The sequence below is a fragment of the Chionomys nivalis genome, chromosome 1 (assembly GCF_950005125.1).
Source record: "Chionomys nivalis chromosome 1, mChiNiv1.1, whole genome shotgun sequence".
NCBI classification, from domain to species: domain Eukaryota; kingdom Metazoa; phylum Chordata; class Mammalia; order Rodentia; family Cricetidae; genus Chionomys; species Chionomys nivalis.
Window position 1 is genome coordinate 35,612,735 of NC_080086.1, and position 18,080 is coordinate 35,630,814.

Genomic DNA, 18,080 nt, shown 5'->3' on the forward strand with positions numbered 1-18,080 from the left:
CTGTGATTAGTAGGACACAGGCTCTTTTTTATTATTACTGAAGAAAAAAAGTTCGTTCTTTCGGGGAGAGGGGGATTTGAGACAGGGTTTTTCTGGTGTAGTCTCAGCTGTCCTGGAACTCACTCTGTAGACCAGGCTGACCTTGAACTCAAGCTCACTTAGATCTGCTTACCTCCGGAGTGTTGGGATTAAATGCATGCACCACCATTGCCTGGCAAAATTATTACTTTTTAAAAAACAAGGCCAGGTCTAGTAATTCAGATTTATAATATAGTTACTTGGGAGGTTGAGGCAGGAGGATTACAAGTTCAAGGCAACTTCATAAGACCTTGTCTCACAAAGAGCAGGAAGGTAGAGGGATGCTGAGGACATGAGCGCTTGTCTTACCTTAGCACCACACCCAGCAAGCCCCAGAGACAACAAAGGGTGAGGCTTCTGACAGAAACTGTGTGAAGAGGCTTTGAAAGCACAGAGACTGTGTGCAGCTCTTTGTGATCCATGCTGGGCCTGCGGTTCCTAGGTTCCCAGTGGGTGTTTGTGCACTCATTGACAAGGAGGAAGGGGCCTGGCCCTGGGTGGATGCTGTGTGTCAGGGGCGGCTCACCTGCAGGTGCTAGGGGTAGGGACCCCAGTGCATCTAGTCTTTCCTCCTGGACCTGCTATTTGGAGCACAGTGGGCTCCATGAGCAACTGAGCTGGGCCCTCTGGCAGCAGCTGCTCAGCCTCATCAGTGGATGAAGAGGAGCTGACTTATTCTCCCTCCTGCAGAACCGGCCCTCCGTGATCACCTGCGCATCTGCAGGCGCCCGCAACTGCAACCTCTCTCACTGCCCCATCGCGCACAGTGGCTGTTCTGCACCTGGGTCTGCCAGTTACCGAAGACCACCCAGTGGTGAGTTTTCCACCAAAGCCTGGTGCATGTGGGAACCCTGGATTAAGCTGTGAGCTGTAACTTCTCTCCCTAAAATTCACTTAGTGTGCAGTTTAAAAACACTGCTGTTGAACACACGTATACCTTGAATTGGCCATGCCTTGGGTGGGAAGGAATTAGGGACATTAAGTCCCTGGCCCCTCGGGGCTTCAGATGACAGAAGATAGGCTCCACCATTGTCATTTAGTACCATAAAGACACTCTGGATTCACCTTCCACCCAGGGTGCTTAAGTGCCACTGACTAGGGTCCCCTGGCCCACTGATGCAGCCACCTCTCCTCTGATCCGCCCTCTGCAGCAACTGCCACCTGTGACCCTGTGGTGGAGGAGCACTTCCGCCGGAGCCTGGGCAAGAACTACAAGGAACCAGAGCCAGCACCCAACTCGGTGTCTATCACTGGCTCTGTGGATGACCACTTTGCCAAAGCACTAGGTGACACATGGCTTCAGATCAAAGCGGCCAAGGACAGCGCTTCCAGCAGCCCAGAGTCAGCCTCCCGCCGGGGCCAGCCTGCCAGCCCCACTGCCCACATGGTCAGCCATAGTCACTCCCCCTCTGTGGTCTCCTGAAGGGGGCTCCCCCTCCAGCCACACAAGGATCTGCATGGTTTGCCTGAGCTTTCAACAGTCAGTGCTTAAAAAAACAAAAAGCAAAAAAAAAAAAAAAAAAAAAATAGAAAGGAAAAAAAAATCTTAGGGGGAGGGTGGGAGGTGGTTTATTCGCAAAACCATGTTGTCTGGACTTTCGTTCTGCTCTGTTTTGTACTTTTTGGTGTTCGTACAAGGGGTCTCACCATGGCAACAGGAACAGCATGGAGCATCGGTCCAACAGAGCATCCTTGCTTCCTGTCCTGGTTACCAAAGAAACCTCTGCAGGTCTGCCAACCTGGCAGCCGGGACCCTGCGGCCCTTTCCTAGTCACAAGCCATGAAGACATGGGGATCCGGACGCTTTGTGCTCTTAGCTTTTGAGACTGGGTATGCACGGCTTGGCTTCCCCCTGGGGTCCAGCTCAGTCCGCGTGTACATGTGTCTGCCTGAAAAGAACTGTCCTGATTTGCACTATGGAGGGCAGGGCTGCCTGTTGGGCGGCTGTCTGCGATGCCAGCACCAAGGGCAAACTGCTAGGAAACACTTTTGATCATGTGTGCTTGCATTGTTGCTGAACTTAGAAGGTCTCTAGCAGGTTCTAGGTCTTTCTCTCTAGTCTTGAGGTGCTCACAACTGGACTGCAGGTTCCCCCTGACCATGGGCATTTACTGTCTCTGAACACTGCAGTTGGTGAGGCTAGTGCAAAGGCTGGAGAACTCCGTAGTGCTTCTGACATGGTGCATGTCTTAATACGAAAAATAGCTGGTTTCTATTGACTGTAAGCTCAGACTGTAGCACTGACTGGCTTTTTGGCGGCGGCATTAGCCTATCCCGTCAGTTACAGCCCTAGATACATTCACTGCTGGTACAGCTGTGCTTCTGAGAGGTGTAGTCGATGCTCACTTCACTCCGAGAAGGAGTGCACAGCCGGTGGGTGTGGTAGGCTGGGGAGCCCATTGCTGCTGATTTTTCTGCATCCTGGGCAGGGGACTTGAGTTCATGTCTTTAGACTCCTCGGTGCAGACTGCTCCTTTCCAACTCCTGGCCAAACAGCAGGTGCCTGACAGCCTGCAACATGGGGCTGCGTTCGCTTCCTCTCATGCCGGGGCCAAGGCTGTACACATTCCTCTATAATAACTCTACAGTTATTCCTGCATCACTAGTGCCCGCTCTATTAATAGCTACTAACTAGACATTAGAAGCGAGCAGGACAGACATGGCTGGGGAGGCCCCACAGCAGCTGCTCCTTCTGGCCGTGAGCATTTTCTGTCCCCTGTCCCGGCCCACAAGGAGGGCTAGGACATCCCCTGGCTAGAACCACCTCCCCAACAAGGCATTATTGACTCCTTGCACAGGGGAGCCCACGGGGCTGACTTTCAGTAGGAGGAAAAGAGGTTAGCTGTTGAACTTGGGAAACGGGCGAGGGTGGAAAAGCGGGGACTGATACCCGAGTTACAGGGTGGCTACCAGCCTTACAAAAGTGCACAGCCCTCCTGCCCCGCACACTCCACTCCACTCTCCTGGGCTTCCAAGCTTGGCATTCAGGCCCCTATATTTTCTGTAGGAAAAAAAGAATTGTTGAGAACACTTTTTTTATATAGGTAATTTTAAAGACCATCATTACGCTGTGCGTAAAGAGTGTACAGAGAAATTTGTAGGTATTTTTGAAGAACAATTAATTTGTTAATGATATGTAGCTATTTAATTTTTCCCCTTTCCTATCGTAATCATTTTTTTGTTGTTGTTTGGGAAAAAAAAGTTGATCTTTTTTTGTCGTAGGTGTGTCTGTAATCGTGCAGGTACACAGTTACGCCATGACAACACTGCGTCCGCATTCATAGCCACTAGTTTGTTATTCTACAGGCTACTGAGGTTGTCACAGGAAAACAACCGCACCGCGGACTGGCTCTGTGGGCAACAGGCCTCAGACACCCGTCAGTGAACGGGTCGTTGCTGTTGGGGTAGGGGTGGCAGTTGGGGTGGCTGGGTCTCTGGGGCACCGACCTATCTGGAATAGGCTGTGTCCTGGAGAGGAATGCCACACGTCAGCTGAGGGGTGCGCCATCCTGCCTGGGCAGGAGCTTGTGTCTTCCCCAGAACCAAGCCACCCATGTGTGTGCTGACCCCTCTCTATGTTTGTAAATCTGTAATATACCATTCTCTGTGGCCTGTTTTTCCTGGAAGAAGAAAAAAAAAGGTTTGGCAGGCCATCTTTTTTTTTTTTTTTTTTTTTTTTTTGTACTTAAAAGTAGCCTTAAGAACAATAATAAAGTGCTCTTAAACCAAGGTTTTGTGTGGTTCTTCCACCCTAGGGTGGCATGTGGTGCCGCCCTGTGCCCAGGCCTGCCTGTTTCTGGGAATCCTTGTGCAGGTGGGCAGGGTTACCTTAGGCCAAGGTCTTCTCAAGTCTCCCTTACTGAAATCTGCTGAAGTCAGCCATGTATGGGCTTCTGTTCTAGACATGACCCAAGTGGAAGATGTGTGTGTGTGGGGGCTGCTAGGAAGAGCACTTCTATTTAGGACAGGTGACCACAGTTGCCAAGGACCTACCAGAATGAGGAGGTAAACTAGCCTTGCCCCAGTAGCAGCCGCAGAGAAGCACCTGCCTGTGGTCTAGCTGCACTCCAGTCAGGCAGAGCTCTGCCCTGCCTTCCACCAGCACCGTGGCAAGAGCTTCTTCTCATCCCCGGAGCAGGGCGGCACCACAACATGCCGGCAGCTGAGGGTGGGCCAGTGTGGTGCTGCCAGGGCCCACAGCAGGTCCTCTCAACATGGGGCTCCTAGCGCATCCGTGTTTGATCTATGCTGAGTCAGATGCTCCCTCCACTCCTAATGGGCCAAGGTGAAAAGATCCCAGGGGAATCTTTTGACAGCAGGAGAGGAAAAAAACGCACATGGAAGGACCCCCAGATCAGTGGCAATGCCAAAGTTGTTATTGAGTTCAGAGCTGGTGAGATGGTGCAGAAAGAGCAGAACTGGGCAGCAGGGGTACCCCTAGTCCTCGGGGGAGTGGGAATCAGAACCAGGGAGGTGGCAGGGCCCAGATGGCCAGTCCTGGGGAGCAATCCTGCGCTGAGGCCCGAACACTCCTGAGCTGTGGTTCCTCAGATGGTCTCCTCATCACTCATGTCCCAGATCTGTGTGGAGAAGGGGAGATACTGAACTGGGGAGACATTTCCCAACTACAGCTTCATGACAACAGAAGCATGCCCTCCCACAAACACTGTGTGCCTCCCTCTGCAGAGCTGCCCTGTCTCTGAGGACTGATACCCTGTTTCTTGTTCAGTGGATTAAACCTCAAGGTTCTTCCTTTCCCAAGCCCTCAAAGCCAGTGGGCGAGCTGAATGAGAACTGCAGCAGCTGGGTCGCCCCTCCCTTCAGCCTCTCCCACATCCCGTGTTCCCGGCCAGCTCCTGACCTTTGCAGCATGCACTATTGGCCCAGTCAGCTCGTCCAGCTGAACTTGTGAGGGGCGGGAGCTCTTGGGAACCTGTGCTGTCCCACCGTCCACACTACTTAGGCCAAGTGCAGGCAAGGGAGCTGGCTGTCGCTCACAAGAGCCCTACCCCAGCAACCCCAGGTTACCTAGGCAGGGTGACAGAGACTACCAGATCCTGCCTCTGTGTATCCCTGGGGAGCCTGAGGGTGAGTGGGGGAGGGAACCAGCTCCAGGCCTCTGTCCCAGTAACTCCTGGCAAAAGTCCTGCAGAGAGGTGGCCCGAGGACAACATGGCAGGTCCCAAGACTGGTGCCCTAGGTACCCTAAAGGTCCCCAGAGAGCTGGTCCCTGAAGCTATGCCTTCAGCCTTCCACAATTCCTAGAATGGGTTACACAAGGCTACCTCAGCCCTTGCATAGCCCGGGAAAGGGATGGCTGGTGGGTAGGAGGCAGGTCTGGTCAAGTTAAACATTCACAGCAGTGCTGGCTGTCAAGGAGGTAGACAGCAACATAGGTGACTTCCCTTGTCTCAAGTAGAGGTGGCAGTGTCCCCATACTGTCTATTTCTACACAGGCCCTTGCCTTAGAGCAAGAGAACTTGCCACCTGTCTTACTGGCCACTGTGTCTCTGGTCCCAGATACCCTCCAGAGTGATGCCTGGCCTCGTGAGGCAGGTAGCATAGCTGCCTGCATCTAAGAGCTCTTGACCTGGTCTTTTGGATGTGCAGGCTGATGGATGATGGGGAGATGGAACCATCAAAATCCCAGCATGAGTCCCTGGCCCATTCCAGCCGTACATTTACACAGATGCCTGGGCTACGGGTTGTGTGCAGACCCAGAGCTAATACTCCCATAATGCCTCACTCCTGCCAGTGAGGTAAGGAGGAAAACAGCTCAGAGTTTGCCTGAGATCACACAGCCAACAAGCTGCCAGGCTGGGGAGCCAGCGTGGAGGAAGGGAATGCTGGGGAGGGGACCAGGGCTGGAGGTATCAGACCAAGAGGATGGAAGGTGAGCTCTGGAGTTCCTGCCCAGCCTTCCTGGCTGAGTGGCATCCTCTGTGCATGGGCAGGTAGACTTGGCATGGTTGCTCCTGGACCAGCTATTTAGCTTAAAGGTTGTGACCAGTGGGGCTGCTGTGGGCACTAACTGACTCTTGGAGAGGCTCCTGCAAGCCAACCAAAGGGCTCACTATGACACCATTGGGGTCTTCCAGACCCAACTCCTAGGGACAACGGAGGACCTTTTTACTAGGGCAGCCTGACCATGTCCATTGGTGGGGTTCATACAGCACCCAGGGCAGCACTGGCCTAGCCAGCCTCCCATATGTCTTCTGCGTGAATAAAGAAGACGGTAAGTTGGCAGAGGTCTGCTTAAATGTTAATGCTTGGTGCTGGCATAGTACCGTTACCAAGTTTCACTTTATAGCCTGGACTAGCCTTGAACTCACAGCCATGCATTCCTGCCGTAGCCTCCCAAGTGCTAGGATTATAGACATATTCTTTCCACCATAGCAAGTTTCTATACTCTTTTCTAAAGAGAACAGTACCATAGAGGTTTTGTTTGTTTGGTTGGTTGGTTGGTTGACTTTAACAAGAATTAAAAAGTTCATGCTTGAAAACAAAAAGGCCATCATAAACTAGGAGAGAATGATTTCATATAAAAGGAGCTAGTGTAAAGAACTCTTCTTAAAAATGGGCAAAAAAAAAATTGAACAGATGCTTCACAGTGGACACTTGTTAGCCAATCAAACCACAAACGGGGCTGAGGAGATGATGGTTCAGTGGATAAAAAATACTTGCCATGCAAGCATGAAGACCTGAGTTCAAGTCCCTAGAGCCCTTGTAAAGCTGAGCATGGTGGCATGTGTCTCACCCATGTTCCTCCGGAGAGGTGGGATGTAGAAACCAGCGTCACCAGAAACTCCTGGGCTAGCCTGCTGTACAAAGTGGCCAACACAGAGACCTTGTCTGTGAGTGAGGCGGAAGGTTTGCTTCCTCCATGTGCACACATACATCTACACACACTTGCACACACCATACACATGTATTTAGTTAGGGTTACTATTGTGGTAAAACTCCATGGGCCAAAAGCAACGTGGAGCGGACAGGGCTTATTTGGCTCACACGCCCACATCACAGTCTCAACTGACGGTGGCCAGGGCAGGAGCCCAGCTCTCCAAGGAAAGACAGGAGGTCAGGCCGCAACTCTCAGCTGAGTGCCGGGGAGGATGTCTGCCTGAACTACAGCTCCAGAGGGCATCACGGTGTACCAGCTGCGGCACAGGCATGACAGCCTCTGGAAAGGAGCTGCTGGCATCCAGTTCCAGCCTGGGTCCGCTCTGGGCCACACCCAGTGCACACCATAGGCTGAGGGGCCTCTTCCATGCAAACTGTCATAACCCAGGGATGGCACAATTGTATTTTGGGGTGTGTTAAATGTGTTCACTTGCTAATGTAAACATCTTAAACCACACTGCAGCTTGTGAAGGTTGGAGTTGGCACTCCTTATGCCTTGTGGGCCTCTGCATGGCCCATTTCCCACCCCCTACAACACATCCCTCTTTTGGGAGGGACAGGAGCAGGGGTGGATTGTGTTGGGACCAGGTAAAGATCTTGGCTTGAGCTTCCTCTACAGACTCCCTAGGAAGAACTAGACCCCCTGGGGGAGGCTGGAAGGTCTGCCACATGTTCTGAGGGATATGAACCCCGCTTATCCTTCTCCTGTGTGCCACCATCCCTCACAGACCCTCCTAGGCAGCTAGTCATAGGTTTAGGGGGCTTCTGTCAGCAGGTAGCACCAAGACCAGGAAGGGATTCCCAAGACAAAATGCCTAAGCCAAGAGTGAGCTGACTGTGGGTCAGTGCATGGCCCATGACATCCTAGGCCAACTAGGACAGGCAGGAAGCAAGGTGGTGGAGGTCATAGCCTAGGGAGGTTGGAAACTGGGGGGCAGGGCTGGCTGTGGGTGCTGCATAGCCTCCCGATGCCCCTCTGAGAAGCAGGCAAAGGATTTTTTGTCGCTGGGTCTCTACAACCCCTCTGGGACAGTCTTACAGGTAAAGCTGCAATAGTGTAGGACACACACAGGCCTGTTTGTCCAACATGCCCAGAGCAGGAGAGGAGAAAGACTTCCCTCTGCCATGTAGGCCTCTCCATGTGGTGGGGTCAGTAAGGAGAAAAGGGAGGCCGTATCCCTGAGTATACCTGCAGCTAGTCACCAACTGTTTGTCAGTTCTAACTGGGGGTTGCCATGGGGCCAGGGACGATGCTGGGGGAGTGGAGCGATCACAGACCCTCTAGCTGGCTGCATCCCTGCAGTTTCTCTCCTGGTCCCTGGCAATTTCCTTCCTACCACTTTTGAGTAAGACAGCCCTGCCCCCTTGCAACTGCATAAGTTTAGAGCCTGTGCCCCTGGGCAGGTAGACTAAGCCAGATGGAATCCCCTGGTATGCAGTGTCCCTCTACCCCCCTGAAGGCCTTTAAACATCAGAAAACCTCCTTTGTTCTTGGGGTTTCCAAGAGCAAACTGAAGGGCCTGTCTCTCTTTCAGGACCCTGTCATTCTGTGTGTGGAGCTTCTCGCCTGCCTGCCTTCTTCCTCCCCATCTCTCTTAGCCTGCCTTCCTCCCCATTTTCACCCCTATCTTACCCCCATCTTTCTCTTCATCTTCCTCCCCATCTCTCTCACCCCCCATCTACCTCCCCATCTCATCCCCCCATGCTGTCTCTGGTGTGATGTTCTCTTGGCTGCTCTCCTTACTTCAAGGGTAGCTCATCCCCTCATGGTTGAGAGACTTTCTGTAATAAAGTCAGTTCTGAGGGGTAATCTCATGTCAGCTCCTGTGTCAACTTGATATAAGCTAGAGTTATCTGAAAGGAGGGAACCTTAGCTGAGAAAATGCCTCTATGAGCCGGAGCTGTAAGCAAGCCTGTAAGGCATTTTCTTAATTAGTGATTGATGTGGGAGGGCCCAGCCCACTGTGAGTGTTGCCATCCCTGGGCTGGTGGTCCTGGGTTCTATAAGAAATCAGGCTGAGCCAGCAGCCATGGGGAGCAAGCCGGTCAGCAGCACCCCTCCATGGCCTCTGCATCAGCTCCTGCCTCCTGGTTCCTGGCTTCCGTTAATGTGGACGTGTAAACCAAATAAACCCTTTCCTCCCCAACTTGCTTTTTGGTTACGGTGTTTCATCACAGCAATTGAAGCTCCTTCCAAAACTGTCCGCTTGAACCTGTTTATTGTTGTTATTCTTGTAACAGAGATGTAGAGGAAGCAAGGGACCGTGACAGTTCCCCACACCTGGAGACCTACACACCTTCTAGCAGATTCTCTGCCAGGGAGGTCCCAACTGTCCCTCTAAGGTAGGGACACTGTCTCATGAAGGTCAGGGTGAGTGGAAAGGAGAAGAGGGGAGGTAGGTCTCATGAGCCTGGGCCTGAACCTCTGCATTCCACTTCAAGGAGGACCAGAACCTGCCTCGCTGGCACAGGAAGGGATCCAGGCCTGTTTGCAGGCACAGGAAGGGATCCAGGCCTGTCTGCACACAGGTTTTAAGGGTATGAAATAAGTTCATGAATGAATTAGAGAAACAGAGAAAATCAACCCTATGCTTGATAACAAAAGTACAAGATGTGGCCAGGAAGTGAGAACAAGATTCCTGCTGCTGGGACCCCAGGTGTGAGTTCATTATTCTTTGATGCTTTCGCAGTGCTCAGTGCACTCTTGGGCCAGAAGCATAGAATGTGTGTGTGTGTGTTTGTGTGAGTATGTATCTGTGTGTGTGCACACGTGTGCATTGTGTGTGTGTGTGTGCAAAGGGTATCTCCAGGAATTGGGGCTGGGTCCCTATCTGTAGGAAGGGTCCACACACTCACACCTATGAGTTTCTCATACCCTCCCAGGAACTGCTGAGCCGACATAGAATCCAATGGAACCATGGAAGTTTCAAGATGGGAAACCCTCAAATCCCAACCCCCTGCCCACTCTTGCCTCTTCACCTCAGTTTAGAAGCTGGGCCTCAGGGTGCGGATGTGTTTGTCCCCTCCCCTGGGTGTCAGAGAAGGAGCTCTCCAGTGTTTGTCACCTTAAGTGAGAGGCACTGAGCTGAGACACGGACGATGGAACAGACCACCTTGGGGCTTGACCTTCACTGACTTTCAGAAGAGCAGACTAGGCACAGCCCACCAGGGTGTGCCAATCACCGCTTCAGCTCCACTGTGGAGTTTGGCCTGGAGGTGGGATGTGTGGGAAGACGGACAGCCTGGGCTTGTTTGCACTCCCCTAAGCTTCAAAACACATTTTTTGAATTAGGTGGTAAGAATACAGGGTAATTTTTGTGGCACCAACATACTTTCTTTCAAGATATGATTTATATGTTTGGCCCACATCTTAAATGCACTGGTGATTGAGATAAATGGCCATGCTGGAGGCTGCAAAGTGGTTTCCATTATGTAGCTCTGATTTTGGGTTCCTTAGAAAACTTTAAAGGGGCAGGCACATTCGTGGCCTGCCCTCTGCCTCACAGGGATTTTGGGGTTACCATTGGAGAGTATGGGAGGGAGGGGCTCTCAGAGCTCTGGGAAGAGTATAGCCATGCACACACAGGCTTCCTGGGAGCTCATTCTGATACTTGATGTACAGTACCACAGGGGACCTTCAGGATAAGGGGCTGGAGTCCCGAGGGAAAGCTGTGCTAACAGACTTGGATCCCCCATCAGAGTCCCCAGGGCTCTGCCCCTGGGCTGACCACACCACAAAGGCACAGAACAGACACGGGCCTCCTAAAGCCCCTACGGTTACAGTGACCAGAGTGTGGCGTCCAGGTAAGGATGGAAACACAGAGCAGTGTGATCCGCTGTGCACCAGCCCTGGATTCCTCCTGAGGACCAGAGAAATAACGTCCGGCAAGGCAGGGACACGGGGCAACTAACCTCCATCGAAGGTGCCACAGGATTCAACAAGGCAAACAGCTTGAGTGAACACTGCTGGCGGGACCAGACACTGCAGCTGCCACCGCTGCCACACACTGCACACCACACGCAAGACCAGCTTAGTCACAGCCATGTGCAAAGCTTGGCTGTCACACGTCTACAGAGAACACAGAATTTGAGTCTCACAATGTTCTTACAACAGCAAAAACAGGAGCCAGAAAAAAAAAATTCAACTGGATACCACCAAAATAAAAAAATGTTTTTTCTCTTAAAGATGATATCAAAAGGCCAAGTGTGGTGGTACACACTTTTAATCCAGCACTTGGGAGGCAGGGGCAGGTGGATCTCTGTGAGTTTGAGACCAGCCTGATCTACAGAGTTCAAAGCTAGCCAGGGCTACATACTGAGGCTCCATTTCCTGTCTTTTGCCATGTTGCTCAGGCTAGCCTGGAACTCCCAAGCTCAAGCAATCCTCCTGTCTCAACCTCCTGGGCAGCTGGGACTGCAGGTGTGTGCAGCAATTGGTTTGACAGTCCCTTACCACTGACCACTAGGTTCTGCCTACCCAGAGGTTTTCACGCACTGGGAGGTTTCCAAAAGCTCTGCTGTGGTTTCAGTGTGTTCCCCAAAGTCCAGGTGCTGGGGAGCAACCCCAAAGCACCCACGCTGATGGTATCAGAGGTGTTCAGTATGTGCCTGGCTAACACACAGCACTTGGGGGGCAGTACTGGCAGGTGGAAACCTTGGAGGATCAGTAAGATTAGATGAGGTCATCAGGACAGGTCTCCCGTGATGGGGTGACTAGCTTCCTAAGAAGAACCTTGTTCTGCCTCGACATGCTCCGGCACAATGACAGCCTTGCCACTCCGACCCCCAGCTTCCAAAACCAGGAGCTAGAGAAACATCTCTTCTTTAGAAACGACTCATTTGGGGGTCTTTGGTGACAGCAACAGAAAGCATACTAAGAAAGTCCCCAAACTGAAAACAACCCTAATCCCAAGTGGAAGCCACTGATACTTATATAGGGAGGGCATGGCAGGCACTGGGTCGCAGTGTGCTGTGGGCGGCCTTCATTGCACGGGGGCTTGTTTAACAGCAAGCCCAGGGTTAGGGAGGAAAATCTGTGCTGAACGCAGGCCTCAACAACTTGAGAAAACATGCTGCCAGCGTTGCTGCTTTCTGTGAGCCCAGGGAGTGGAAGGTAAGCAGCCTCGCACAGCAGCCCTGGAGCTGGGCCTCCAGCCCGACACCAGCAGGGTGGTCCTGGTGGCCCTGGGCTAGCTTACAGCAGCTGGTCCATGCCGGAGAATCCCAAGGCCAGGGAGCAGGATGTCAAGGATGCTCCCTATCTGAGGGTTACCACAGGGGTGCTTACTCTGAAAGCAGACAGCAATGACCTCCCTGAACCAAAACATCCTCCCCGAGGTGTGCACAAAACCCTGCCCTTTGCTTGGGAAATGGAAAGTTCTGATTTCTTCCCCTCTCTTCTGGACAAAGAGCCTGGGAAGGAGAAGACCTATGCCAGCTCCAGCCTCCCTCCCAGGGCAGCATAGCGGGGTCAGAGCGCAGCTGCTGAGTGAGGCCAGGGAGACTGAGTTCCTGGTCCCTGTGCCTCAGTCTCCTTGAGCCAAGACTGGCAGGGGCTGAAGAGGACACGACTTGTGGGGTGCCGTTCTCAGCAGCAATCTTTAAAGACAACGGGTTTTGTCTAACTTGCTCTAAGGAGCTATCTACAACACACAAGATCAACTCTCTACCGTCCTGCTTCTCTGGCTTCAGAGGCCAAGGCTGGCCTGTCTAGTCACAGCCACCTAGACCTCACAGGCATCCTGCCTCTGTGGGGCAGGGGCCTTCGACTGTGCTGGGTCCTGAGGGCCTCTCCTTCCTCCACATGCAATCATCCTTTCCCTGCTGGGGAAGTATTGACTTTGTATGTGTGTGCACACACGTGTGTCTTTAATCATTAGAATAAGAGGGGGAGGCTGCAGGATCCCCAGGGCCAGGGCAGTTCCCAGAGCTCCAGAAGGTTCTTGGGAAGCCATTAATTGAGAATAGCTCTCTCGAGAGCCAAAGCCACAGCTTAAGGGCAGCAGTGTTCTGAAGCGACATGAGGGAACCCTGGCTGTCTTATGCCCCTGCCTAAACTTAGAGACATCTCAGGACAGGCACCCATGGCCACTGCAGCACCACATGGCCCTGCTGATGGTGGCAGGCCCCATCATTGCAGAAAGGAGTTCTCAGAGAGGCTTTGTGCTTCCCCTTTGACTTCCGCCCGGGTATTCCAGACAGGAGCTGCTTTCCCACACACGCTCTCCCCAGTACAACAATAAGCCACGTGGAGCCCTTGCTTTGTAAGCACATCTCCACCTGTTTGGGGGTGAGCAGCTCAGGAGACTGAGAGACAAAGATTCTGGGCTCAACCTTTCCCTTGGCAAGTCTTCGATCCAAGCATGAACCGCCTGTTGGGCACCAACAGGGTCTGTAGATGTGTACAGGAAGAGGCTGAGCTAGAGGGAGTAGGCTGGGTGCTCACTGAAGCTTCTGCAGGGGATGGGCTAGTGTAGGTCATGGAGAATGGAAAGTTCCAGCAGAAATGCCCACATGGCCTCCAGAGAGGGCCTCTGAGCAGGACATCCAAGAAATCTGACCTTTCAGGAAGGCTTCCTGGAGGAGGGGTCTACAAGGAGACAGGAGCAGGGGCTTCCAGCAAGAAGACACCAAGGGAACTGGCGGCCAGCTAGGGAGATTCTTGCAGGAAGAGCTCGCAGGGCAGCTCAGCATGGGGCTGTCAGGGCCAAGCCAGGAGGGGCGGGGGGTTGTTCTTCCTGGGCATGGAGACTTTGGCGGTCTACATAAGAAAACATGACTATGGACATATGGCCACCAAGCCCCTGAGAGATAACAGTTTTCCGTGTGGGCTCCAGGACCCCTGATTTGGAGAGACAGGAGACAGAGGACAGGGCTGGGTCACTCGGAGCCCCATGTCCTATTCTACTCTCATGGAGTATACAGTGTCCCAAATAGCAAACAGGAAGCTACTGTGTGTGGTCCCTGTCCAGTGGCACGTACTCCCCAGCATCAAGGGCTGCCATTCAGGAAGGGCTGATGCTGTCCAGGCTGCTGTGGCTTTGGGGTTCGGCCTTTGCACCACGGCACACAGGGCCTGCAGTGAGCAGCAAATGCAAGGACAGACACACGGCCACAGCTCCAAGGGCAACAGTGTTCTGGAGTAACTTGGGGGCATCTTTCTTTACCTTGGCTGTCTCATGCCCATGCGTAAATATAGAGCTGTCTCAGGACAGGCAGCCATGGCCATCAAGGCTCACACTGCCTAGCTGACAGTGGCGGAACACAGCACTAACACTCCCTGCTCTTCCCCAGAGTTGTTTTCTCTCGGGTCTTCATCTATTATAGCCTGGTACATCCTTGGCAGGAGGTGCCAAGGCTAAGATCTGGACTCAGAGACATGACCATGCCAGCCTATATAACAACTTCTCCTTGGGGCACAAGGCTGGCCAGGTTCTGCTGGGCAGTACTTTTCCAGCCACTGGGCACCCTCTGAGGGGCCTTGGCCATGCCAGCCTGTGTGGCAGTATCTCCCCAGCACATGAGGCTGGCCAGGTTCTGCTGGGCAGTACTTTTCCAGGCACTGGGTCCATGGATCCCAACTTTCCCTTCATGGAGACACATCCCCAGTGGTGGGAACCCCGCCTCAAGCTGAGTTCCAAGATCTGAAACTGGCTGTAACATGAAAGCCTTGCTGTTTTTAAGAGCAAAAATGAGAGGGCAGTTGTTTCCCTTAATAAACACTCTTTTAACCCGTTTTACAAACAAACCAGCTTTCTGCTCCTAGTTTCTTTCCTGTCCCTCTTTCTCTTCGTTAATTTGATAAGCAACAGGCGCCAAGCTGAGGCAACGTTTTGGTTACAGAGCTGAGAAAGAAAAACTGTGGCTTTGAGAAACGGCCTCTGCATGGAACCAGCTCCACTGGCCCCCTAATGAGTCTTTCCTGCTGAGATTTCTAGGGCCTAAGAGGTGGCCTAGAGGTAAAAATACGAATTCTGCTCTTCCCCAGAACCCATGACTGGTCCCCAGAACCCATGTCAGGTGGCTCCCAGCTCCTCCAAACTCTAACTCCAGGGCATCTTATCTGGCGGCTCTGAGTCCCGTGGGCACCTGCACACATGTGCCCAGAACCCACTTCTGCTTCAATAAGTTTATAGAACTGAGTGTTTGCTCGGAGAACAGGATCAAACAGCAAATAGCATCCGGTTCCAACAAGAGGGAACGGAGGGCTGGACAAGCCACTGATGGAAGCGCTGGAACCTCACTTCCCTCCCTCCTAAGGCTCTACAAGCCAGCCTGGAGACCAAGGCATAAAAAGTGTCCACACAGACGCTCAAGATCTTTTCATTGGCTCAGGGTGTAAAGAACACAAGTGGGGATCACCTTCTATGACACCCCAAGAAGCCCCCACCCATACCAGCCTCCTGAGCCCTGGATCAGCTTGCAGGACAGAGCCAGGGTGAAGGTGCTGCCCCAATATTCTCTATCTTGGGCCTTGACTCCAGTCCTACCCCCTCAAACTGAGGCTTCTCTTCCCCTCTGTCTGTGAAAACTGCCATGTTAGCATGCAAAGCTCAGGGTGGGTTGGGTCACCACAGGCCCTGGTGTGGGGGATGGCACCGAGATGACTGACATCTCAGGTCTGAACCGAAGGAGCAGGTCCCCACGCACACTGTCGGGATCCACCTGGTGCCCTTACCCACTGGCCAACTGTGCCTCTCTCTGCATCCCATCTGTACTCCTGTCTACTTTGCCCTCCTCTCTTTGGGTCCCAGGGTCATGCACACCAGTTTTCTCCATGCAGGTGATGTACCTGGCTCCTTTGCTGGCTCTGAGTTTGCATGGTATCACAGTGCTTAGCAACGACATGCTGATTCGTCAGCAGGGCAGGAATGCACACACCACACCACGCTGAGTGAGTGGACCAAGGAAGGAGCATTCTCAACATGAACCCCACTGAGCCTTCTTCCCACCATTTTAAATCTCTCAGCACACACTGCGTCCTCAGCACCAGCTGTGCTTCACGGCACAGGGAGGGACTGGCTAGCTGGCTGGTATATATGTAACCCTTCAGTGTCTGGGTTAAACTGGGCACATTCTTGGGGTGGTTCTGGGGAAGGTTCCTTAAAATGACACCAACGAAGTGTTGAGAAGAGTGTTAGCATGTGGCAGCCTCTGAATGGCAACCTCCATGCTATGTTGTCAGGACAGACTTCAGTGAACAGGAACTTGCAGCTCATGGACCAGGTGACAGCAAGGCCCTTCATCCCAGTCAATAGCAATCAGGCACACAGGAGGACAGGGCCTGAGTTAGGGGCTTCATCTTCCTGAGGTGAACAGCTGGCCCATCCCGGAGTATTCATCAAAAGGCTCAATGTCAGGCATGAAGGGAGAGGTTGGTCTCTCCCACTCTGGGGTGTCCACTCTCAGGAGAGTGGGCAGGAGCCTTGTCTCCCATGCCCACACCCCTCACCCTTTTGCTCTAAAACCTGCCCTGCGTTGGGTGCCCTGCATCTAGCCTCCATCTTCTAGAGCAAGAGCAACAGAGCCAGGGCAAGACAATCAGGCTGGAGTCTCAGCTGGCTTGTAGCCCATGAACTGAGCCCCAGGTAGCTGGAGTGCTTCCCTGGGAGCCAGCTGTGCCCTGCAGGGCCCTGCCACCTACAGATCAGGCACAGGGGTTGGTGGCGGGGGCACACTCACTAGGACTAGGCACGGAAGCCAGTTTCCTTTCCTCTCCTTTTTCTTTAATGTCTGGGATAAATCTACGTCTAGTATGCTAGAGAAGGGCTCTACCATGGAGCCCCACCCCCACGCTGTCATGTCAGCGGTCTTTTTAAAGATTAAATAATTCTGGTGAAAGGGCTGATGGAGACAATGGGATGCTCAGAGGTGGGGGACATATTTTAGCATATGGTCCTGTGGAGTGCAAGTTAGAAAGGTTTGGTTTTTTTCTTGCATGTCTTTGTTCCACTCATGCAGACCACTCCTCCCCAGTGAGCTCTGATAAAGACTACTCCTCCCCAGTGAGCACTCCTTCTCCATTGAGCACTGCTGGAGACTGGTCCTCCCCCACTGAGCTCTGATGAAGACTACCTCCCCAGTGAGCACTCCTTCTCCAATGAGCTCTGATGGAGATCACTCCTCCCCATTGAGCACTCATACAGACCACTCCTCCCCATTGAGCACTCCTCCCCATTGAGCACTGATGCAGACCACTCCTCCCCATTGAACTCTGATGGAGACCACTCCTCCCCACTGAACGCTGGGGTTTCTCAGAAGCAGAGAGAAAGGGGTCTGATAGCTGCTCTTGCCAAGATGCACCGCAGGGTCCTTAGGGCTCCCTGCACACAAAGGCTGCATTTCCTGGAATTTCCCACAGGTTACCCCCCTCCACCCTCAGCAGGGCAACTGACACATGCAGCTCAGCTGGGGCTCTTGTGGCCTGGAACAGAGGAGAGCATGCAGCCGCCTGCAGGGCCTCGCTCCTGCTGTGAGTGGCTCTGGCAAATGCATTGATCGTTCAAAGCAGATGGAGCTTGTTTAGTCGGGTCTGCCGAGGTGGGAAGGGCATTATAACACATCTGCGCCCGTTGCTTCTGCGTGGTCACCCAGGTTCCCATTAGCCAGAGGCCTGTGCACAAAGCCCCAAAGCATAGGGCACACTTGTTCCAGTGCACACACCCTCTGAGTGCCTCCTGTCTTGGCCACAGTGGGACAGGATGCGAGGGCAAGAGACCAATGTAGAGACGTGGATGGCTGAGCAAGCAGCTGATGGTTACAGACCCATCCCTGCCTCCCTGGAGTGGAAACCAAGGTCCTAAACTTTTCTGCTCTGTCCATCAAAATGTGTGTGACCTGTGTCATTCAGCCTGCCATGGCTGAGACTCAGTACACTGCCATCAGGAAAGGTCTCAGACAAGAGAGGAAACAAAGACTGTGGAGTTCAGGAGCCAGATGGCACTGGGGACAGACCCTGCTCAGTTTCATGCTGGCAGTAACCAGGTTGCATCCCTGAGAGATTTGGGGACTCTCCCTTGCCAAAACCTGACCAATAAAACTAGCAAGGCTTTTTTTGTGACTGTAATTCCTGGCTGAACAGGATGGGAAATGATTCTGTCCTC

At 52.9% G+C, this 18,080-nt stretch overlaps 2 protein-coding genes across 10 annotated transcripts in view; one reads left to right on the top strand and one right to left on the bottom strand.

Moving 5' to 3' along the window:
• The window catches only part of Vgll4 (vestigial like family member 4), a 116,620-nt gene extending 112,890 nt beyond the window's left edge, over positions 1-3,730 (top strand). For 2 of the 5 annotated variants that reach the window (XM_057760614.1, XM_057760743.1), the window contains 2 exons: positions 769-892; positions 1,230-3,729. In XM_057760614.1, coding sequence (XP_057616597.1) covers positions 769-892; positions 1,230-1,501 — 396 coding nt within the window. In that variant the 3' untranslated portion in view covers positions 1,502-3,729. Of the gene's footprint in view, positions 1-768; positions 893-1,229 lie in introns of all 5 variants that reach the window. The other 3 variants (XM_057760664.1, XM_057760563.1, XM_057760703.1) reach the window with 3 other exon arrangements.
• The window catches only part of Atg7 (autophagy related 7), a 243,376-nt gene that overhangs the window by 25,499 nt on the left and 199,797 nt on the right, over positions 1-18,080 (bottom strand). The window contains exon 19 of one of the 5 annotated variants that reach the window (XM_057760268.1): positions 3,767-4,658. The exons of the other annotated variants lie outside the window; for them this stretch is intronic. Within the exon in view, the coding sequence (XP_057616251.1) occupies positions 4,626-4,658 (33 nt within the window). The 3' untranslated portion in view covers positions 3,767-4,625. Of the gene's footprint in view, positions 1-3,766; positions 4,659-18,080 lie in introns of those variants that run through there. 5 annotated transcript variants of the gene reach the window in all.